This window comes from Gopherus evgoodei, chromosome 24 (assembly GCF_007399415.2).
Source record: "Gopherus evgoodei ecotype Sinaloan lineage chromosome 24, rGopEvg1_v1.p, whole genome shotgun sequence".
Classification (NCBI taxonomy): domain Eukaryota; kingdom Metazoa; phylum Chordata; order Testudines; family Testudinidae; genus Gopherus; species Gopherus evgoodei.
Genome location: NC_044345.1, coordinates 3,558,920 through 3,582,498, shown reverse-complemented (window position 1 = coordinate 3,582,498; position 23,579 = coordinate 3,558,920). Strand labels below are relative to the sequence as shown.

The following is a 23,579-nucleotide window of genomic DNA, read 5'->3' as shown; positions in this document are numbered from 1 at the left end:
CTTGGGGCCCAAGAGGAAAAAGGGGGTTGGTTTTTTCTTTACCATCTACATTAGCTCCGCCTCCTTCATGCAACTCAGTTTCTGATTGGCTGCTGTCTGCCAAGGGCGTGGCATCCTTAGTGCCCTCCACCTCAGCTGTGCAGAGACACCAGGGAAAAGAGCAGGGAGGGAAGAAGAGAAAATGTCGAGGGGGGGAGGGGGGAGAGAGAAATTGATTGATTGAAGGACTCAGAACCCAATCAGCGGCTGTGCCCAGCGAAGCAGCTCGTGCCAGACGCCCAGACAGAGAGAGGAGAGGGTTTGCAGCAGCCCAAGGGTGGCAGATCTCATGCAAATCACCAGGCTGGCCAGGCGGGCAGGGATTTAGTGACAGAAGGAGAGCGGCCGCCCTAGGAGCCAGTCACTGACACAACTGGTCTGACCGCCCCTGGGCCCCAGGAGACGGGGCCGGACAGCGCCCCTGGGCTCGCAGCTGATACCCCTTGAGGCCCCAGCCATGTGTAACAAAGGACTGATGGACGCATCCAGCTGGCGCGTCCCCCCATGGCTCTCTCACTCCCCCACCCCCAGCTGGATAGAGGGGAGGAGAATCACTGCCCTCGGCTGGGGGACAGGAGCCCGCTGGATTCCATGTGGCTGTGCCCCAGCACATGGCCATGCAAAGCGGCTGCTGTCCTGGTAGCCAAACTCTGCGGAGAAGGGTCCGGGGGCAACAGCAGGGACCAGCCCTTGAAGCCTGGAGAGGAGCCGCCCCCTGGAGGCCCCACCTTCCCCCTACCTTTCCGGACCACTTTGTAGCCGCCCTGCCCCTCCGCAGCCGGGGGCCTCTCCACTTCCTGGGACGCCTCCCGACCGCCGTCTGAACTCCAGCCCGTCTCCTCCACGTCCCCCGCACTCGGCCGGCTTTCCGACTCCAGCTCTGGCTCCGGCCTGCCGCTGGGCGAGTGGCCTGGGAGACCAGCCCTGTGCGTGGTGGGGCCGCCCCGCCCCGAGTGCTCCACGGACTGCTCCTGGCAGCCTGAGTCCTGGCTGGACAGCACCGAGTCCCAGGGCTGCGCGGCTCCTCCAGCCACCGAGGGCGTGGGGGTCAGGTCGTCCTCAGGCTCCGGGTCTCGGCAGGGCAGCAGGCTGCGCAGGATCAGATGCCGCAGGTTCTCCACTAGGAGTGGGAGAGAAGACAAGCAGGTTGGGCCGGGCCCTGGCAGGGAAGCCCCCAGCCGGAGGGCTGGATGCAGGCTGGCTTCGGTGCCTACGCATACACCTCCTCGCTCAGCCAGAGCAACGCCAGGCGCTCCCCCAACGGGAACCAAGCGCCTGGTCTGATTCTAGGTGTCCTGGGGCACCCGCGGAAGGGGCGTGTCTGGACACTTCTGGCCCGATGGGGTACGAGGGCACCACGGGGCCGAGAAACCCTCCTCCCCGCCTGGGCGGGGCGGGCTCCAAGCAACCTTCTCACCACAGCTTTCAGGGTGGGAGGGGAACATCGATCCAGCTGGGAGAGCGAAGGGGCTGGCAGCACTCGCTAGAACCGGACACAGGGCAAGCCCCACATCCAGAGCTCTGCTGGTGCCCCTCAATCCTGACCCACAACCCGCTGCGCTCCCAGCTCAGGGCTTCTCCCCACCCGGCTCAGCCTCCCCCTGCTCCTCTGTATGCACTGGGGTAGATGGCGGAGCCGAGAGACACAGCGTGTCTGTGTGCGCGATGAGAGACGGGGACGGCTCAGAGAAGCAGCTGCCCTCCTCTCTCCCCAGGGTTGGGCCCCCATTAGCAGCATCACGACCCAGCCTTCCCTCACCGTCCTCCAGGGCCGATTCGGCCAGTCCCTCGGACAACACAAGCCCCGGGAGGGGCAGGTGCATGCTGGGCCCCGGTTCCTCTGACACTCCAGCTTCATCTAATTCCGCAGAGCTCTGTGCCGGCACAGGGGCAGCTGGCGCCTCCTCCCCCTCGCTGCCTTCGGCCTCCGGCTCCTCTGGCAGCACCGGATGCTTCCCCTTGCCCAGGAAGTCGGGGGGATTGTCATCCGCTGGGCAGGGGCGAGAGATCACAGGGGGTGTTTGGATTAGGCAGTGCTGGAGGGCCAGGGCCAGAAAGGGCGGGGGGTGGGGAGAGTGGCTGGGGGCCAGCCCATCACAAGGAGATCAGAGCGAGCCGACCGTGCAGCGGGAACTGGGGTCCTGGCGTGGGGCCGGTCAGACACCTAGATCCTCGCACAGGAGGTTCCCATTACCACCCCACATGCTCCCCTTGCCCCACCTACATATGGGCTGCTGCTCTGGGCCCCACAGGGGCGGCTGGAAGCTGCTGGCTGTCAGAGTCCCCTGGCAGAGGGAGTGGGGGGTGCCCCGGCTGGGAGGGGAGCTCACCTGAAGAGACATCGTCCACCTCCGTCCTGGAGCTGTCGGCTTGGGAGAGGATCGGGGAGACGTCAGGGTCTTGCAGCACCAGGCTGTGGGGACAAGAGCCGAGTCAGACAGGCAGCGGCAGGGCAGCCGAGCGGCTGGGGGCTAAAGTGAGGGCCTAGGCAGGACCGCGGAGCAAGGCTGACTTGGCTGGCAGCTTCACTTCACCCACAGGATCGGGGCCTTAATTACCGACGGCCCTGAGCCACCAGCCGCTCTAGCAGCAGGAAGGGACTCGCCCTGCAGAGGCCGGTGCCCCTAGACACGTGGCAGCCGCCCAGCCTCAGGGGGAATCAAACCTGGGTCCCTGGAGATCTAAACGGCAGCGTGAGATTCCCAGGGCTCTATTCATGGCCCGGCCGCTGGAGGGGGACAGTGAGCCAGCCTGGGGCTGGGGGTGAGTCTGATCTGTTCCCGGGTCAGCCAGGGCAGGCCTTGGAGAGATCCCCAAGTGCTCTGAGCAGGAATGGAGACCTGGCCCCGCCTCCACCCCGTCCCTGCTGCCTCCCAGCCTGAGCTTCTAAGCCAGACCCCAGAGCCCCACGGCCAGGCTGTCCCCATTTCCCTCCCTGCCCCGCCCCATGGCAGCTGCTGCGAGGCCCCCAGGGTGGCGCTGCTCACCTGGATGGGGCCGGCCTGTGGATGGGCAGCTCCCGGGCCCGGCGTTTGGGCGGGGAGGTGGCGTTCCTCATGGAGCTCTGCACCGCCTCCTCCAGCAGCTCCATCCACCTGCCAGGCCGAGGAGAGGGGGCGTTACGGCCCCGGCACCCACCGGCTGCTGCCTGCTCCGAGACCAGACCCCAGGGCTTCGGCTCCGCCCCCCAGCAGAGCTCCATCCCCTCACACAGATGGGACTGCACCAAGGGGGGGGACCCTAACTCCCAGCTCTGCCAGTGCCCCTCACTCACGATCTGCAGCCCCCTGCTAGTCCAGCCCTGCCCCCCTCCCCAGCTCTGCCAATGCCCCTCACTCCTGACCTGCAGCCCCTGCTAGTCCAGCCCTGCCCACCCCCCCGAGCTCTGCCAATGCCCCTCACTCCTGACCTGCAGCCCCTGCTAGTCCAGCCCTGCCCACCCCCCCGAGTTCTGCCAATGCCCCTCACTCCTGACCCACAGCCCCTGCTAGTCCAGCCCTGCCCACCCCCCACAGCTCTGCCAATGCCCCTCACTCCTGACCCACAGCCCCTGCTAGTCCAGCCCTGCCCCCCTCCCCAGCTCTGCCAACGCCCCTCACTCCTGACCTGCAGCCCCTGCTAGTCCAGCCCTGCCCACCCCCCCGAGCTCTGCCAATGCCCCTCACTCCTGACTCACAGCCCCTGCTAGTCCAGCCCTGCCCCCCTCCCCAGCTCTGCCAACGCCCCTCACTCCTGACCTGCAGCCCCTGCTAGTCCAGCCCTGGACCCCACCTCCACAGCCTGGCTGGTGCCTCTCACTTCCAACCTGCAGCCCCTGCTACCCCAGCCCTGGGCTCACCCCCCCACTGATGCCCCTCACTCCTGACCCGCAGCCCCCTGCTACCGCATCCCTGGGCTCCCACCCCACAGCTCTGCCAGTGTCCCTCATTCCGGACATGCTAGTTACCTTGGTGCATAGTCTCCTCTCCTCCCCCCAATGCCCCAAGGACCGTCCCATAGCCCCCCCTCTCCGCCCATCATTACACCCTTACGTGTTTTTCTCTGAGGGCGTCAGTGCCACCAGCTCGTAGATCTGGGGCCCCAGCTCCGAAGTGCAGATGATGAAAAGGGCTCGTTTGTCTGCGCACAGAGGAGAGACGGGACGCTACAGGGAACGTTCGGGCACCGCAGCCTACAGGGCTCTGCTTCAGAGCTGTTCCCATGCCCACGTCCCCCTGAGGGGAGACGAGATTCCCCCTCCCCATCAATGCCCGCACCAGCCGCCCGCCTGGGCAGAGCACCCCTGGGCCTCTCCCGCTCACTACCTGTGGCCACGGAGCGGATGAGCATGGAGTTGAGCTTCAGGACGGGGCTGAAGGTCTGCTTGGTGTCCGAGGAGCCCGGCGCCGTCTTGCTGTGGAATTTCAGCACCAGCTTCTCGTCCTGTTTCTGTAGCAGCACCAGGAGGTCCTCCAGCAGCAGCACGTGCAGATCTGCACAGGCCAGACACAGACCCGGTCACCCAGCTCCTCTGGTTCCCCCTCTACGGTGAAGCGGGAGCCAGGCTGCCCCATGGGCACTAGGGACAGGCCAGATCCACCCCTAGGCAGGGATTTGCAAACCTTCTTTGGCCCCAGACTCTCACTGGAAGTCAAAAGAACTCAGGCGCCTAACTCCCATGGGCTTCTCTCCCCAGCCCAGCCTCAGAGAACAGGGACTAACCGGCTCATTAGCGGCCTCTGCAGGGCTGATGAGGAGGGAGCAACACACAGGCTTGAAGATAAGTCACCCCACTTTAGATCCCCAGGCTGTCCTGCCCTGCTGCGTCGCCCCACCCCCACCCGACTCTCTGGGGGCCAGCTGAGAAGGTGGAAAGCTGACCCCTGCTGGGGAAGAATGGTGTGATTGGGGCTCCCCCTAGTGGAGGATCCCCAGCGGATAAAAGCCTGCTAATGCTAGCAGCTAATGGAGTTACCCCCTGCAGCTCCTTGGAGCCCAGCATCCTGGGTGGCTCTTGGGGATGGGGGTTTTGGACAGAAGGCAGAGGGACGTGTCAGGGAGGTACGAACCCAATGTCTTCTCCTTGCTGATGCGCCAGCTCAGAGCCCCCTCATGGATCATGCACCGGGAGGTGAGGTCGAGGTTCTGCGCACAGCGGGGAAGGCACGGTTAGTTGCTGGCTCTCCCCTGCGGGGGATGCGGGGAAATCAGGACAGAGTCCCATCCCCCCCACACCTCACTCCCAGCCGGGTGGTACCTTGAACTCAGCTGCCAGCGGGTTGCTGGTCCGCTCCAGAGACGTGGCATCCAGGCGTTTCTGGTAGGCCTCCAGCCGGTGCCGGTTCTCCGCCCGCTTCACCGCCTCATTCACGTACCTGAGGATCTCCCGGCACTGGTCGCGGGCACGGCACAGCTTCTTGTGCTCCGGGGTCCCGCCTGCGGGCGGACAGAGGGCGTCAGGAGGGTGAGGCCGTGCTGGAGGTTCTGGTCTCTCTCTCCCTCCCACTGGGGCGAAACACTCTGGATTTCGAGGGCAGTGGCACCCACCTAACGGAGTGGGCACAGGCCAGTCGGGCTCGCTGTTCTGGGGGAGACAGGGCTACGGCAACGGCCATGTTGGCTCCCAGGTGCCCACCTAGTCCCACCCTGGGCTGAAGCCCATCTGGCCACAAGGAAAGGCTGCTGCTGAGCTCCGTGGGCTAAAGCCCCCTGCCCACCTGGCGGCCATCAGCAAGGCAAGCTCCCCTCACTGCCCTGCCCCATGGAGTCCCTCCTGCAGGGAGAAAAGCCGCAGCCCAGCCCACGCTCGGCCCCTCTGCTGGGCATGGAGGCAATGTGGCCGCGCCGTCAGCCCCGCCCGTACCGTCCGTGTGCTTGAGGACATTCTCCAGCAGCAGCGGGTACTTGGTCAGGCGCTGCATCTCGGAGATGATCAGGTCCTTCAGCTGCAGGCGTCGGCACTGCGGGTTGCTCTCGGCTTCCTGGGATGGGGGGAGAGAGGCAGAGACAGCGCTTCAGCCCCCGCGTGTGGGAGGGGACACGACTGGGCAGAGTTCCAGCCAGGGGGACTGGGGGAGAAGATGTCAGCAGAGCTCGCGGTACCTGCATGAAGATCTGGAAGCGGGTCTCCTTGCGCTGCTTGGTTTTGATCAGCTCCAGGGCGATGGACTGGTATGAGCAGAAATCAGCTGCCACCTGCTGGATTTCCTCCCGTGCTGGCCCGTCGAACTGGGAGCGGGGAAAGACAAAGGACCAGAGCTGAGCTGTCAGCCCCTCAGCACCGTCCGGGACCCCCTCGCCCCAAAGACCCAGGGGCCTAGGATCTGGTCTCTGACAGTGGCCAGCACTAGCTGCTTCAGAGGAAGGCGTAAGTTATTTGCATGACCTGTAGTAACTCTGGATATTCTTGTTATCCCCAGAAATGTCCAGTCCCTCTCTGAACCCTGCTAAGTTCTTGGCCTCAGCACCATCCAGTGGCAGGCAGTTCCACAGGCTAATCACATAGCAAGTGAAAAAGTCTTTCCTTTTACTGGTTTTGAATGTGCCATTTGTTCATTTCACTGCGCAGCTCTTTGGCCTTCTGCGCCAGGAGACAGGAAGACCCCCAAACCCACCATCCCGTAGCTCTCCCGGCCCTACCCGAGAAAGCATGAGATCCCCGATCTCTTTGATGATTGGGCCTTCTTCTCGGAGCTTCTTCATGGATTCAGACAGAGAATCTGAACAAGTAAGGGAAGGGGGAACAGGAATAAGTAAAGGAGGAGTGAGGGAAAGGAGAAAGAAATTAAATAGTCCTCTTCTAACGAGGAAGAGCAGCATCCCTCTGCCCGGGAGATCTGCCGACCTACATTCCACATAGAACATTCCTACATTTCAGATGTAACCCACTGCCGTGTACCCGACACCGTATGGCCAGCCTCTCTTGTCATGTCCCTGTGAGCGCCTTACCCCAAAATCCTTTCCAACAGTCCCTCCGGTGCATGTCTCCTACGCTCAGCCAGCAGTGGATACCCCTGGGAGAGGTGGCCATTCCTGGAACGAGCTGCCTCCAATCTCAGCAGCAGGCACCCAATGACGGAGAGGCATGGACAGGCCTGCACAGCCCCGTCTCAGTCATTTACCATCAAGAGGCTGCAGCTACCCTGGCTTGTATGTTTAACGTGTCTGCCCCAGAGAGCCACATGCCACCCGACTATTGTCTGGTACTGGAGCTAGACTGGACAGGTGACCATAGAGACAACAGGGAGTGTCTACACGGCCAGCAGCAGAGAGTCTGAGAGGCCAGGTCGACAGACTCTTGATCGTGGTCCAGTGCTAAAACTGGCCACGTCGGCGTCAGGCTCTGAAGCCCATGGGGTGGGCCGGAGCTGCAGCTTGGCTGTTTTTAGCTCCGCGAGCCCTAGTCCGCAGAGCCGTGTAGACGCCACTCTAGAGTCACAGACTTCAAGGCCAGAAGAGACCAGCGGAGCGTTAGTCACCGCACAGCAGGCCAGCAAACAGTCGGAGATCCAGGCCTTCCAGCCCCCGGGGGGAGACAACGCTAAATCCCCTGTGGGACCAGCCACTGGCAGCGGCACACACTTTAACGTGGGACGCTTGGGATTCAAATCGCTGTTCTCGGCACAAACTCCAGGGGGTGGCAGCGGGCCACACTGAGTGGGCCCACGGGCCGGCCCTTAGAGAGACAGGCACCGGGGATTTCTAGCCCGAGGGGGTGAAGGGAATTCAGTGGCTTACTGTGGATGTCGATCAGGTCCGGGAGGTTGGGGAAGAGCAGCCCCAGCTCCTCCCGCGATAGCAAGTTCTCCCTCTTCATCCGCTGGTAGAAGAGGACGTCCAGGACTCGGAGGATTCGCAGGTGAGACGCCTCCGTGGCAAAGAGCTCTGCCCCCCGGCGGGAGAGAGGGAGGGGTTCAGAAACAGGTCGGCACTCAGCTCCCCCACCCCGCCAAAGTAGCCTGGGCCCCACACTTCAAGCAAAGCCACCAAAAGTACCAACTCGGTCTTCCCCCAGATCTACCCTGGCAACTGCGCCCAGGGCCTGCCATTCCCACCAGGGGTCAGTCCCTCCCGCGGGGGTGCTGTCACCCCGGCACCCAGGGAAGAGGAGCAGCAGGATCCTCACCGTTGATCACCTCCTGGCGGTCTATCTCCCTTTGGGTCAGGTCAGCCATGACCTCCCGGCCGACAGTGTGCTGCCAGTTCTGAGAGTCTGGTTCCGGCTCCAGGTCCGACAGCTGGCCCAGGTCATCCTCCAGCAGGTGGGGGAGGAAGGAGTCGGTGCCGAAGCCCAGACTGGGGGACTCAATGCTCCTGGGAGAATATTGGGTGGGGGAGAGGGAAGGGAGTTTACTCCCTGCAGCTGTGCATGGATGCCATGCGGGGCCCCTATCCCACTCCCAACCCAGCTGACATGCAGCCAGCTCGAACCTGGGACTGTCACCACAAAGAGCATAAACCTCTAATGCTTGAGCTAAAAGGCTAACGCTCCCTAGCGGGCATCCCTAGCAGACTCATTAACCTCATACGTGACCCAGCCACTGGGGGCGGGAGGAGAGAGGGGGCCACAGACTCGCCTTCATCCCCCAAACCCTAACGTGTAGGGTCCTTTGGAAGTCAGACACAGGCGGGAGAACTGGCTCAAACTGGGGCATTTCAGGAGATTCCAGGCAGCTTGGCCATACCACAAAACCCAATTCCCCCACCCCGCCCCTGGAGCATGCAGAGCTCGGGGTCACTCACCTGCGCCCCATCTTGGGTGTGTAGGGAGGAGTGGGGTTTTCCAGGGACCTGGGGACACAATTGAAAACTGCACTTAATCCCCGAGCAATGGTATCCCGGTGACCTTCACACTCCCTCCCTGCCGCGTCAGAGCTCCGGACTCCGCATTTACCGCACGACCTCGAGGCTGCCAAGAGTGACTGCTTGGGATTTCCGGGAGGAGGAGAGGGGGGCTGCACAATTCCCCAGGCTCCTCTGAAAATCACAGGCTCAAAGACAGCCCTGGGAGCAAACTTCTGCAGGATTGGGGCCTTCAAGTGTGAGTCCCTGGGGGTGGAACTTGGCCTCTGTCAACCAGATAAACTTTCCCAAGAGCTCATGGGTGTGTGTGAAGGGGGTTCCTCAGGACCAGCTGACAGTGCGGGGGGGCGAGGCGGGAGGTGGGGGTACAGACACTTTTGAAAATGGAATCTAGACCCCTAAATCTCTCCGGCCATTTCGGGAGCTTCCCCCTCTCCATGGCTGGATAAACTCTGCGACGCTGAACCCTGGCGGGTCACCTGCCCGCCCACCCACCCACCGGTGTCTTCAACACTTGGCCAGGTGGCTGGGCTCTCTCGCCCCACGCTCGATTAAAACAGCCTGCTTTGCTTTCAGACCCGAGTGGGGACACTTTTGGCTGGCAGCTCATGAGAGTTCAGCTCCCAAATCCGACTGGAAATCGGGCCCATCTGAAACCTCCAATAGAAACAGACGAGAGGCATCGTCCGGAGGCCTTTGTCCCCCTGCCTGCGGGCTCAGGGCTTTGGGCTCTGACTCGTGGACAGGCTGGATGCCGAAGACGACGCCCGATTGGTTGAAGCCGCGTGGCCTCTGCTGCAGCGTCCATGTCCACGTCGCTCCGGGACCGTGGCACGTTCTCCGCCTTTCGCGATTTCTTCATCTCCTCCGCCCTTTCAGGCTCTCCGACCGGCCCAGCTGACCTCTGACCTGGAACTGCACGAGGTGGGAGCGGGGTTGGCGAGACGCAAGGAACTGCTGGATTTCATGTAGGCCAAAAGAGCTGGGAATGCATGTGCATGTGGGGAAGCAAGCTAGAACCTGTCTCATTAATCTAGAACCCCAGGCCCAGCAGGGAGCTAGAACTCATCTCATTAATCTAGAACCCCCCTCCCCAGCAGCCCTACCTGTCTGAGTCCAGCAGCTCTTCAGGGAAGCTGCCGGTGGAGAGACGCTGCGTGCCAGGCTCCTGGGACTCGCAATGCTGGTTGTTTTCAAAGTGCTGGATGATGTTCCTCACGTTGCCAGGTTTGACTGGTAGGACGGGGGAGTCAGGGACAGGACAGATGGACAGACATAAGAGATAGGTATTGACGGCTGATGGCTAAATCGTTAACCTGCAGCCCATTATGTAGCCCCCCAGGGGCTAAATACACACTAGCAGCGGTGAGGCCCGGCTCCAGCAGTTTGACTCTCCTCGGGTGTGGCTGGTCTCATATGGTCTGGAGATGGCTGGTGTGGGGTGGGTGCTTTGGGATTCTGGGAGGCAGGGCAGCTCCCTGTCTTTACTTCGAGCCCGTACTCCCCAGCCTTCCCCCCTCCCTGCTGCCACAGGCCACCCCAGCTACCATCTCATGCCTCCGTGCAGACGGCGTATGAAAAACTGCCAGCTGGAGGGTGCTCGGCAGCGGGGTCCGAAAATCAGTGCAGCCCCATGGTGCGTAGTAGCTACAAAGCTGCAATACACTCAGGTGGCCTGGCGCTAAACCAATGACATGGTTATGGGGAGTTTTCAGGACACCCCTGGTTCAGGAGGGTCCCCCAAAAGACTCATCCTTCTCCCAATGTTCAACTAGGTTTCCCTGCAGAACCAGCTCACTCAGCAGTCAGGCTGCGGATTAAATCCCACAGCTGGAGGAAGCCGAGCAGCTCATCTACACAGGAAACCTGCACCAATTTAGTCCACCTGGTACAAATCCGTGTGTGGACGCTCTTATTTCGGTTTAGCTTCAACTTCTTCCCATCGAAATTAAGAGCATCCACCCAGGCTGTCACACCGGGGCGTCTCCTGCAGGCCAGACTGTCGCCTGGGGATGGCTACTCCTGCAGCGGCTCGCACAGGAAACAGATCTACGACCTAGAGAACTACAATCTAGTGGGAGATGCACGGCATACGATATCAGGGCAGGAGGGAGCATGGGGTGGGCTCCCCCAGAAGCCTGGAGGTGTCTTAGGCACCCACTTCGCCCCACATTGCTCCTGATGTTATCCGTTGCAGACCTTCTTTGCTCCCCTCCCAAGCTTAAAGGGTTCTCCAGAGTCCAATCCTGACAATGTGCAAAGGTTAACAGCCTTGTTATCCAATGAGAGGGAGAGAGCTTCTTCCCTCAGTCAGTCTGCTGCCTCCTTCTAGGAATGCAGGGGGCATTTATACGGTACTCACGTCCCAGGGCATCTGGACACCCTAGCCAGACTGGTGCCTTCCCCCAAAAGGCCCCATCCCACTACATAAGCGTTGGCCTGACTCTTCCTGCACCACGGCCCCTTTGCATGGCCATGGCAGTGAAAGGGGCCTTGAAGTGGAGATAAGTTAGTACACCCACTGCTTGGGCAGCAGAGAAATGGCTTACATGGGCTGCGTGGGACTGAGATTTCAGGCCCTAAGGTGAAACTGATCCCTACACAGTGGCCTGTTCGAGCGGAACCTTCCGCCCTGGGAAGCATTTCAGCCTACGTTTCTCTTGCAGCTGCGGAGTCACGCCGCACAGCGGTTGCAGGGCAGGAAAGGAAAGGAGAACGACCTGTCTACCGGAAAGCGCAGGGAGATTTTAAGATCTAACTGGCCCAACGGGAACTTGGCTACGTCACGGTGTGAAAAAACCTGGCTCTGCAATTGCTCGTCTTGCATGCAGCTGGGCCCCTGTCACACGCATAGCGCACCCTAGTGCCGGGACAGGGGCTCGAGATCAGTACTAGGTCAGGAAGTGCGCCTCCTACTGGATCAGCCACCCCACTCTCTGCAGCACAGCACTCCCTAGTATGAGCCTGGGGCACGTGAAGCAGCACTGTCTCTGAAAGGAGAGCACCAACTAGGTACCACTGTCCATTAAATTCCTGAACGGACAAGAGGAAAAGGAGAAGAGGGCAGAAAACTGAGCAGCCTCAAAGGCACAGGAAAACAAATCACCCAGGAGTGAAGGAAACAAAGACTCTGGGCCTTAGAGCAGAAGGATTTTGACGTACGAGGAACAGCTCCCAGTGAAGTCAAGGGAAAGACTCCCATCACCACCTTTCTATCAGTAGATCTCAAAGAACTTTAGAAAACAGGTCAGTATATTAACACCCCATTTGCCTAATGGGGAAACTGAGGCACAAAGAGGGGCCGTGACTTTGCCCCAGGTCCCCTAACATGCCAGTGGCAAAGCTGGAATTAGAAACCAGGTATTTTGAGTCCCAGTCCAGTGCTCTGTCCACTAAGCCTCCCCTCTCCAACCCTGCCCAAGCGCCCGCAATGCCCACCCCTGATGCCACAGTGCAATGAGGTGGGAGACCTTTGGGGAAAGTCCCGCTTAAAAAAATTAAACAAATAAAGCTGAACATAAAAGAAAAGAAAAGGCCTTTTACCTTCCACAGGGGACAAAGGGACATGAAATGCTGAAAGGAAAAAACAATGAGATGTCAAATCAATCCTGCATTTCAACAACAGAGAAGGTTAGAAGGGAATGTGAGCTGCACAATGAGAACTCAAAGAGGAAATGGAAAGCGAAGGCAGTGAAGAGACACACAAACCCCTCTACCACGCTCCCCGCGGGGAACACACACGGCTCTGACTGTATGGACAGCGCTGCATCTGTGTGCATGGTGCTAGTAACACACACACTCACAACTGCACATACAGCCTTTGGAAGACATTTTTAGGATGGTCTCAGCCCAGCCTCCTTTTTTGCACCCCCCACAAACCACATCAGCTTTCTGTGCAACCCACCCCCCGCCGCACCCCCCTTCCCATATAACTACAGGCCAAAATCGAATCACGTCTGGTGGGATTTTCAAACGCACCCAGTGCCAGGTGATTTCTGTCCCCTTGGAAGCCCTCACTGTCTCCCCCTGGGGTAGTTCCCTTTTGAAAAACCCCACCCGTGGGCGCTCAGCCATTTGAAGAGAGGGTTTTCAGCGGCAGACACACTTGGGGGAGCGTGCGATTTCTGCAGGGGCTGCTTTGATGAGCAGACACTGCACCCTCAAGCACGGGCAGGTGTGTGCGAGAGATTTAATTAGAGAGTTGTGGGTTGTCCACTCCAGGAGCTATCCCTAACTCCACACTGGGCAGGCCCTGTCAGTCTGGAACAGCTGTTACTAAACAGCTCTGTGATGGATAAGCCCTTAGACCTTATCCACGCCTCAAAGCTTTGCCGTAAGAGCTGCCCCCAGCACACCACAATGAGAAGAGCATGGCTTGTGCCGAACAGCTTAGATTGGTTCTCCAAGCAAAATAAGCTACAGGGGCAAAAGCACGTTTATGCTCGTATAACCACAGCTACAAAATTGTAAGCGTCGACCAGGCCTGAGAGTACAAAGGAGAGAGAGCTCATGCGAGAGTCCCTGCTGGGATGCAGCAGAGAGGGGGAGAAGGGTTGAAGGCAGGTGGAGACACTCCTCAGGCATCCCCTACATCGGGACCGGATGCAAATTCCAAGTGGAAGAAAGATTTACACTAGTGAAGTGCAGCCTAGTTGGACAGCAGCATAAGTTGCCCTGGTGCATGTCACGTCTAGGCCAGAGGTTCACACTTGTGCGGCTGCGCCCCGGCACGGACAATGCCTTACACTGCCCAAAATGTTGATTCTCACGCAGCCAGCCAGAGATGACTGCCTCCAGGACTGGAACTGGCTACTCCATCGTATACAGGAGTGGCACCCCCTACTGGCAGGCCCAAGAGTCTCAAAGGACCCAGCTCCCCATCGGGCATCTCCTGCGGTACTTGTGACGCACAGCGCCCCCAGCACGAGCCAATACTCACTACTCTGGGAGGAGCTTTTGGGCTTCCCAATGTATTTCAGGATGGGATTGCGTTTCTTATCCTCCATCACATCTTTGTCCTTCTTCGTGCTGCTGCTCTGCTGAGACACAGAGGATGAGAGTTGGGAAAGACGTCTTTGCAAGGGAGGCACGTTAACTCCCAGGGCAACACGAGCTAATGCAGAAGCAGTAGCAGCTGCATTTAATTTGCAAGGAAGGAAACTGAGGCTGGGTGGGCCAGTGGTTAGGGGCCAGGGCTGAGAGACGGGGTTCTAATCCCCACTGAGTTGCCATGGGGTCCTGAACCAGTCACTCGGTGCTACAGTTCTCCCCACATCTGTGCAATGAGGGTCAATTACCCTGGGCTACCTTTGTCCAGGGTACAATACTTGGTGCCTTTCCGCTACATGTCTACCAGGATGCTGCACCCTGCAGCTACTCCAAACTTCCCAGGAGCAGCATGGACAGAACTCTGATCCGCCTGCTCTGAAAGTCCAAGCCTGGAGTGAATGGAGAATCTCCATTAGTTGTTAGAAGTATAGGGCCTATGACACAGTGGAACAGTTCTGATTCCAACCAGGAGGGGGCTGCCATAATAAACAAACCAGCCAGTTTATTACAGTACAAACACAAGTTACAATTCACTTTGTTTATACCGATGGGCACCACAATCCTGCATGTTTAAATTCACCAGCAGTACATCACTCAGCCTTGTCTTCACCCTCCAGTCGGAGAGAGCAAGCAGCTGCCGGTCACACTGAGCTTGTGTGTGGCACTTCAGTTAGTTCCACTGGTCTGGCGTCAGCCTGACTTTGCACAGGGTCTGCTCCACAAGCCACCCCCACTCCCATCCCAGAGTGAAACTCCCGGCACCGGGATCAAACTGCGGGAGGGAGAGAGACGGGGGGAAGGGCGGGGGAGGGAAGGTGATGGAGGTGACGAGATACTGGCAGGCTGCTCCGGGCAGCAGAGGATTGTGCAAAGAGACAGAGTGGAAGGCAGGGCGGGAGGAGGCCAGAAGACACAAGGGGCCCGATTCTGCCCCACCCAGGGCTCTGTGCTGCCATGTACCCTGGCACAAAGTGCTACCAGATCAGAAAAGGCCACATGTTGTGCCTGCCTTGCCCGAGTGCAAGCGACAAGGCGTCCTGCCCAAGGGCAGTGGCTGAAGGGTAATTCTGAGCTGAACGAGGAGCTTCTGGAGTTCACCTCCCCAGGGATGGGGATTAGGTGCTCACGCGCATTTCTGCGGGGGAGCTGGGGCTCGGGGAGGCTGTGGAGACAAGAACTGTGCTAGGCCAGGCCTGAGGAGCTGACAGCACTGGGAAGAATCTGGTCAGAAAAGGGAACGCGGTCAATGCCCCATTCACCTTCTTGGCCTTGGGGAAAAAGGGAAGCCACTTGTCCTTGTCTGGGAAGGCCTGGGACTTCTCGCTGGTGCTGGCTGGCCGGGCCTCCCGCATCCGGATCCCTGTGTGGCTCATGTAGGTGCTGAGGGCAAAGGCCATGGGGGAGCTGGAAGAGAGGAAAACACAAGCAGACATGCTGCAGATCATCCAGGGGACAACACCAGCACCGGCGTGTCAGGAAACTGGCCTCCTTCAGCCACCGCAGGGATAACCGGCTGGAAAAGAGCCGGTGAGAGGCTCAAAGCCTCAGCAAGGCGTGGCCGGGAGTATCCACCCGCAGTGCTCCACAGAGGGACGGGGAGCCCTGGGATTCCCATTGTCCAACGCTACCAAAGCACCGGTGCCATCACAAGGGCAGTGCCTGCAGCACCGTAAGGGGCCTGGCGCTTTGCAGACAGATGTCAGAGCCCATCGCCTGGGCAATCCTTGTTCCGATGAGCATGGGCAATCAACAGGATGAGCTGGGGAGAGTCGAGATTGCAGGGTCAGGCCCTGAGCGGTCTCACGTGCTTTACAAACATTGATCGATCCTCACGACAGCCCCCATCTGCCCTGTCCTCATTTTACTGCTGGGGAACTGAGGCACGAGACAGGGCAGTGACTTGCCCACGGCCACACCCTGCACCAGTGGCAGCCCAAAGGGAACTGTCTGACCAGGCGCAAAGGAGACAGACACCCCAAAGGGTGTCACAACGTCTCGTACAATACTCGGCATCTTGCCGGCCAGCCCTCGAGTCTCCTTGGTCGGGGGCAAGTCAGGTTACAGCTTGATTCCTGCACGACCCATCAACTCAGGAGAAAGGCTCTTTGCTGCAAGAGAAGCACCCTCGGGACAGCTGGATCGTGGAGGGTTCTCACTGCACCAAAGGCCCCTTCAGATGGGCAGCTGGAGCCGAAGCCCGTTGCCACGCTCCAGCTTCTCCTGCCCCAGCTCTGGGTGAGAGATCCAGTCACCAGCGAACAGCCCTCAGCAGCACATGAAGGAGACCTCCTGCCTCCCAGTCACCGCAGCTCACGGATCAGACAGACGGGCTTGCGGCTAAAGCACCGGCCCCCAAGTTCTATCCCCAGTTCTTCCAGGGATGCCCTGCATGAGCCTGAGCAATCCCTCACTGTGCCTCGGTTTCCCCATCTATAAAATGGGGGATAGTGGCACTGCCCTACCTTCCCGCTGCCCCAGCCCAGGAGGGTTTCATTAATGTTTGCAAAGCACCCTAAGATCCACCTTGTGTCCAGCACTGCAGGATCTGGGCCTGGGGACCTTGTCTCCTGGAATTGCTTTCCGGGACATTGTGCAGCGGAATGGCTTTACAGACGCCCCCCGACTTACACAAGCATTCCGTTCCGGAACACCTTGCGTAACGCGAATTTTGGAAAGTCGGAAATGTATCTCCAACCATTATGCAAAAAAAAACAACGAAAAAAACCCCCTCCTATTCTAGCTTACGGAACTTTTTCCGTAAGCTCGGATTTGCGTATGTCAGGTTTATGTAATTTGGGGAGTGTCTGTATTAAACAGAGAACCGATGCCCACCCAGCTCCGAGGCCAACTCACTTAAGGGGCACAGAAGGACCCCAAGCATGAACCCTCATTGCCGGTGTGATACCAGCAATGTTCCCCTAGCTCTGCAGAGCACCCTGGGGGCTGAAGGTCTGTTTTTCCAGAGAACGAGAACAGCTGGGGGGCGGGGAGATGATGCACAGGAGGCTCAGTGTGGATTTAGGGTGGGGAACCAGCTCGAGGGACAAGTTTCTTCTCCCTGCGGCGACCGCCGGGGCCAGTCCAGGAGTTCTGAGATAGTACGGGGCCGTTCTGCGGGACACTACAACTCAGACAGATGCTACCCAGCTGCTTACACATGGGCTGCTCATCCAGCCGCTGACAAGTTTGTCCCACCGCTGCCCTGGCGTTGGGAGGGGAAAGAGTGATCTGGTAATGAGAGGACCCCCTCCCCAAGCATTATCCCGCACCCCCTCCCTGAGCTCTCCAGAACCCCACCCCCACATCTGTATGGCACCATCACATCTGGATGCACACGACCGCTGGGCACCAGGCCGACACTCACCTCCTGTCCTCTTCATATTTCGACCTAAAGCGGAGAAAGAGGGAAGGGGTGTGAGAAACGAGGCCACCTCTGTAAGACACCATTTAATCTGCCTGATCTGAGCCCAGGGGCCCAAGGGACGATGTCTCAGCCCTAGCCCTGCACGGGACCGGACCCTCTGCCGGCGTAAATCGGCAGCGCTCCTTTGACTGCAATGGGGACATGTTCCAACCAGCCCTGGCAAGAGGGGACAGGACAAGGTGTAAGAGAGCAGCCTCCCTGGCCCCAGCCCCATGTCTGCTGCTTCTACCTGCCCCCGCATGCCAGGAGCCCATTCCTTCCTTCACCACCACCACCACCGCACACACACTCACAGCCTGCTCCTTCTCCCCGACCACTACAGAGTCCTAACTGGACGTCAGTGGTAAAGCCATAGTGCCTGGAAACTCGCAGGAGCGGCCCTGGGATCAACGGGCCAGGCTGAGCTGGGTTCTGATCCCGCTCCCACTCCCACCGGTCACACCCCACTGCCGGAGCCGCTCCCGATCTCCGCTGGTGTCAGCGAGCCCAGACCCAGGCTCGGGCTGCATCACACGCCGGACGGGGACCAGCCCTGCCGCTTGGCACTCACAGTATGTCACCCAGCTGCGCAAGCTGCTTCTCAGCCACCTGGCGCTCCTTCTGGGGATCGCCATCCAGATCCAGCAGGTCGTTTTCTCCATACAGGCTTCCCAGCCCCATGGTGCGCTTCGTCCTGCGGACAGACAGAGGGCCCCGGTCAGCCCCACGAGCCTGAGTGGCGCAGGCAATCACCCCATTGAGGAGCTGCCCCAGACGAGGCCACAGAGCAGAGGCAGTGCGAGGGCCTTACCTGTAGTCCTGGATCTGCTCCTGGATCTCGGGCATCGCTGCGTCCTGAGCCTCGGAGAAGGCGCTTCGGACATCCTCCCCGTTCCGCAGGCGAGACTCTGGAACCATTGACAGGAGACAAGGGGAAAGAAGCTCGTTACCAGCTGCGCTCGGCTGGGGGGTGGGCAGGGGCACACGGATGGCCGGTGGCACCAGCAGCATCAGGTGCTGACACGGCATGTTTCAGCTGAGGATCCCGCCATGCCTGCCAGTTGAGCAGCTGCTCTTCAGGAGTGTACACCCCAGCAGCAATGTCAGGTCCCAGGCTCCTCCACTAGCAGCCTCAAAGTTAAGGCTTCGTCTACCCTGGGACTCTCCCACCCGGATTCCTGCCCGCAGGGTAGCTGCACCACTGCCACTCCGAATGCTGCCAGGGGAGCTCCATTGTACCCCGCGATTAGCAACAGGACAGCTCACCGGGGTTCCAGGCAGGAGAAAGCCCCCTAGTGCAAAATGCAACTCTGCTTGTTTGAACTGGGGCAGCTATCCTGGCTGCTGGAGTTGGGGGCAAATCCAGGCCTGAGCCACCCAACTCCACCTGCAGGGAAGGTATGGTAAGACAGACAGGCAGCATGGCCCGGTGGAAAGGGACTTGGGAACCCTGGCTTCTCTTGCCAACTCTGTCACTGGCCTGCTGGGTCACCTTGGGCAAGTCACTGCCTGGCTGTGCCTCAGTTTCCCCTCCTGCCCGCTGTCTAGTTCAATGTTAAGCTATTCAGGGCAGGGACTGTCTCTCCCTTTGGTCGTGCACAGTGGGGCCCTGATCTCAGCTGGGGCCCGTTAGGCACAGCCATGAGTCTAATTAACGGTAACGTCCTCAGCCCCGTGTAACTGAGGCTCACGCAAGGGATGCAACTTCCTCAAGTGAGGCAGGAAAAGAACCCAGGAGTCCTGACTCCAACTCGAACCACACAATGTCGTTTCCTCCCTAACGCAGGGCAATATAAAGGGGGGGGGGGGACGGGGACGAGGTCTCTCCTATGCAGACAGACCTTCCCCAGGTAAGTTCAGAGGAGGTAAAGAGTTCTGCAAGCTAATAAATGGGAATCTTTGATTTAAAGCAAAGCCACTAGTACAGTGGTTCTTAACCTGGGGTGCACTCACCCCTAGGGGTGCGAGCTGCCCTTTCTGGTGGGGGCGAGACAGGCCAGATTTGTTTAGAAGGTCAATCCTCCGAAACACAAATGAAGCACAGGCACTAAGTACAACTACTTTGTTTAATCAAAGCTACGTATTTATTAACATTATACATTTTTAACAATTACTGTAAACATATCTAGGTTTAAAGAACTGATCTACTTCAATGATTTCCCATACGGGGTGCGAGAACATGTTTTGAGAACCAAAGGGGTGCAGGCCGCAGCCATGGTTAAGAACCACTGCATGGTGGGACCAGCAACAGCCAGTGGTCCCCGATGCAGAGACCTCGAGCTGCTGAGAACGCTTACTGCTCCAGCGACTACCCCTAACGGCATAGACACGGCCTCAGAGTTCACACGCACACGCGTGTGCACACACACACGCACACACTTACCTATGTCAGCTAGTAACTGCTCAGACACTTTAATTCTCAGAGGCTAGGAGGGAAAAAGAAACACGATTACGTCTCCATTAATTATTACTACAGGTGTCCCAGGTCAGAGGATACACACTGTGGGAGTGCTAGTAAAGCCTGCACGCGCTTTGCACAGCAGCTTCTGCGTTCGAAAGATCAGAGCTCAGACTTTCACCCTGAAACACCTGATTAAATCTTAACCACTCGAGTCCCTATTAAGCAGTATATTTGCTACCACCGTGCCTATTAAGCAACAAGGGGGAAAAATCGCTTCTCTCAGAGAAGGCCACAGCTAAAACCACCCGCCCCAATTAAAGCAGGATGCCGGGCCTTGTCTATATTGGCGTTTCCTTCAGGAGCATAGCTACACTGGTGGTGAACACTGGCGCAGACACCGTTTACCACAATGCAGCACAGTTTGCACCAGCATAGTTGGCAGTGCAAAGCACATCTGCTCTGGAGTCTGCCTCAGTGCAGCTAGGCTGATGCTAAAATCCTAGGGGACACAAGGCCTCGGTTAAAAGTTTCCACGCTGGGAGGCTGAATACATGGAATGTTAGACCATGAAGCCACGCTTTGCCGGCCTTCTCCTGCAGGAGGGAAGCCCCACACCCACTGGCAATGCAGCCAAGCTCCTGCACTCACCGCGTTCTTCTCCAAAAAGATGTTCCAGATCTCCTTCCCCAACGCCCGGGAATCCTTGGAGTTCATTTGCTGACAAACTTCTGCGCACAAATAGAAGAGCTGGAAGGAGGGGGAGAGAAAAGAAAAAGCATGAGAGATGAAGAAGGAAGGAGAAACACTTAGAAAAGCAGCAGCAGCGACTCCCTCCAGGACACAGGCCAGACCGTAGGAGACGCCTACGAGGGTAGGCTGTGCCCTGTGCGGGGGGAGGAATCGGAGCCCTTGCACGGCATTTCCACCTCTCATGCCTCCGAAGTCCATTGACTTCTACCGTACACACCAGCATGACAGCAGGGGCCAGACCCAGCACTGCGTTAGCTCCACCTAGGGCCTTCGGGCTCCCGGTTAGCCTGAGGGTGAGCAGCCACAGGAGGAAATAACCTGCACTTCATAGGCCCAGGCAGCAAAGAACAGGGAGCCCAGGAAAAGGAGCGGGCCTGTAAGAAATGCACTGCCCTACGCAGACATGCTGCTCCTTGGATCCAGGGAAGAGGGAGAGGATAGCACCTGGACCGAAGCCGGTTGCCGGCAGCGTGTGATTTCAGTGGGCTTTGGATGAGGGTTAGACAGAGGGTGGGAAATGCCCTAAATCCTCCACCACATCCACTCTTCCGAGATCAAGTCAGGAGCCACCCCCAGTGCTGCAGGATGCTCCTGCTCCTGCGGGGAAGCCAGGGTCTCCACAACCCCACCCCCCAGAGAGGTAGCCGCGGTTGCAGACGTGGACGTGTTTCGCTCTTACCAGGGGGCTCGGGTCTGCCTGGGAGAAGATGTAGCGCAGGAAGACACCCAGGTGAGCCGGTCGGGATTTGAGCTTCCCCAGGTCCTGGAAGAGGGAGTCGCACTGCTGGGGGAGGGCAGGGAAACAAGCCATTGAAGCTGGGGAGAGCAAAGGGCAGAGTGTGCCCGAGGAACGGGCTCCCCCTTCTGCTAAGGCCTTGGTGAAAATGGCATTTGCCTCATTTCGGCCACTGGGGTCGCTGCAGCAGACACACCCCAGGGCAGGCAGGGGAGCAGCCATCAGCCACTCCAGCCCCGGAGCTGGACTCCATCACTGCGGCTCTGCCTGTTTGCACCAGTGTAGCTACCCGGCATGGGGCAAACCCTCAGGGTAGGCAAAACCTAGATAGCCAAGGGTTCCCCTTACGCTGCCTTCGACCCACCAGCCCTCGTCATCAGCTCCACGAGCCGTGCGCAAAGCGAGTACGACACAGCGTGCAGTGGGGCAAAGGTTTGGTGGGCGCGGAGGCTGGGAAGCCCCTAGCAAACAACGCACGTGGCCCCAAGCATGTGCCAATATCGTCTTTGCACCATCCCAGCTCCAGAGCAAACATCTGTAACCGCACTGCCCTACCCAGGCTTCTGGCCACTGGAGCCTGCTCCGTAAAGCCAGGAGTCTGGGGACGCACTCGGCGGCCCTCGCACTGAGAGCTCACACTCCCAGCCCCCCCTGCTCTGACCACTAGACTCCACTCCCCTCCTAGGAGTCCCAACCCCTACTCCCCAGCACAGCTGCTACGGTGCTGGTGTCGCCAACAGGGTTAATACAAGGACAGAGGTATGCCTTGGGAGCTGTTACCTCGTTGTTGAAATACCCCGGATCGTAATCTTCCTCTGGCCCGATGATGAGAGGCCTCGGCGTCCGGTCCACGCCCTGAGGAGACAAGGCCAGGCTGGGACAAGGCCACAGCTAGCAGCCCGGGTTCAGCCTTCAATAATTCTAGGCTCCCCCTTCAGTGGGGGGCTTCTCTGCAGCCCACTTCGCTCTCAGCTACTACGTGGCTGGCACCTCATGGCACGAGCAGTCGGGACCTCAGTTTGTGTCTCATCCCACAGACACGTCCAGCAGTAGCGCTCTGGGGTCAGCACTGACCCCGAGGGAAGAGCACCCCCCTACTGAGCCCCACAGCCCACTTCCTGTAGGACACTGTGCCATGGGGTGAGCACAGACCCCCAGCACAGCGCGCCCCTCCATGGAGCCCCATACCCCACCCCCTGCAGCATGCTGTGCCATGGGGTCAGGACTGACCCTCAGCAGAGAGCGCTCCCCTACTGAGCCCCACGCCCCACTCCCTGCAGGACACTGTGCTATGGGGTAAGCACTGACCCCCAGCAGAGAGCGCCCCTCAAGGAGCACCACACCCCACTCCCTGCACCACACTGTGCCATGAGGTGAGCACTGACCCCGAGGGCGGAGCGCCTCCCCATGGAGCGCCACACCCCACTCCCTGCAGGACACTGTGCCATGGAGTCAGCACTGACCCACAGCAGAGACTGCCCCCCAAGGAGCCCCACACTCCACCCCCTGCAGCAGTTTGGGTAGTGCTCAGACCCACCCCTAATGAGATCACAGCCCTAGGCAGAATCAGCTACAGCCTGTCGCTATCAATCAGATCCAACTCCGCAGAGCTGGACAAGGGAGTGTGCCCCAGGCCCAGCCACTTCGCCCGTGGCAGCTCCTCACCTGCTCCGCGATGGGCAGGAAGGGCGTGTCCGAGCCTTGGCGGCGATGGTGCTGGAACATCTTGGAGGTGATGACCGGGGAAGTGCGCGGGCTGTCGAGGCCGGGGTCGGACAGAACGGAGTTCCGGTTCAGAGAGATCTGCTCAGGACAACCACCACCTCACATTAGCAACCGAGAAGGGGGCAGCAGGGAAACCCCCAGGGACAAAAGTAGCACCAGACCCTGATTTGACTCACATGCTTCCCAGGACCCAGGCCAACATCTAAACCGATTCAACAGCGTGTCCAAATGCGGGGGAGGGGGGTGCCAAATTCACCAATCAATTTCTAAACCAGTTTACATTAGATCGGTGCGCACACCTGGCTCCCGCTCCCAGGCTCAACTTCCTGCGTCTCCCACGCTGCCCCCGACACCTCCGCGCTTCTCAGTAGTAACCTGCAGACACCTCCCTCCCCTGCGTCTGGCTGGTCTCATTGATGCTGCAAACTCCGGGGGCCAGGGATTGCCTCTTAGCCCTGCTGCAGGACGTGCCATGACAATCTGTGGCTCTACACAAAGGCCCAGAGCAAAAAGACTAAGGGGGAAAATTTCCTACTTCGGACAAGATTCTTAAAGGTGTTTCGGCACCTATGGGGATTTTGAAAAGCATCTAAGCCCCCAACACCCACTGACACTCCCTCTAGGCACCTAAATACCTTTAAAATTCTCACCCTTGGACATTCTGGAAAGCGTTACCCTCTGTAATGATGGAGGTG

General features: G+C 59.2%; 1 protein-coding gene across 1 annotated transcript in view; it reads right to left on the bottom strand.

Annotated features, from left to right (window-relative positions):
• The window catches only part of ARHGEF11 (Rho guanine nucleotide exchange factor 11), a 45,587-nt gene that overhangs the window by 4,541 nt on the left and 17,467 nt on the right, over positions 1-23,579 (bottom strand). The window contains 31 exon segments of the mRNA XM_030542599.1: positions 43-135; positions 779-1,159; positions 1,799-2,029; positions 2,370-2,452; positions 3,027-3,134; positions 4,071-4,158; positions 4,344-4,511; positions 5,088-5,163; positions 5,276-5,454; positions 5,882-5,999; positions 6,121-6,246; positions 6,658-6,737; positions 7,756-7,902; positions 8,144-8,331; positions 8,761-8,827; positions 9,557-9,593; positions 9,596-9,690; positions 9,693-9,719; positions 9,722-9,735; positions 9,927-10,053; positions 12,364-12,393; positions 13,760-13,856; positions 15,129-15,273; positions 17,234-17,257; positions 17,844-17,966; positions 18,084-18,180; positions 19,656-19,698; positions 20,322-20,420; positions 21,103-21,207; positions 21,940-22,014; positions 22,825-22,962. Coding sequence (XP_030398459.1) covers positions 43-135; positions 779-1,159; positions 1,799-2,029; positions 2,370-2,452; positions 3,027-3,134; positions 4,071-4,158; positions 4,344-4,511; positions 5,088-5,163; positions 5,276-5,454; positions 5,882-5,999; positions 6,121-6,246; positions 6,658-6,737; positions 7,756-7,902; positions 8,144-8,331; positions 8,761-8,827; positions 9,557-9,593; positions 9,596-9,690; positions 9,693-9,719; positions 9,722-9,735; positions 9,927-10,053; positions 12,364-12,393; positions 13,760-13,856; positions 15,129-15,273; positions 17,234-17,257; positions 17,844-17,966; positions 18,084-18,180; positions 19,656-19,698; positions 20,322-20,420; positions 21,103-21,207; positions 21,940-22,014; positions 22,825-22,962 — 3,409 coding nt within the window.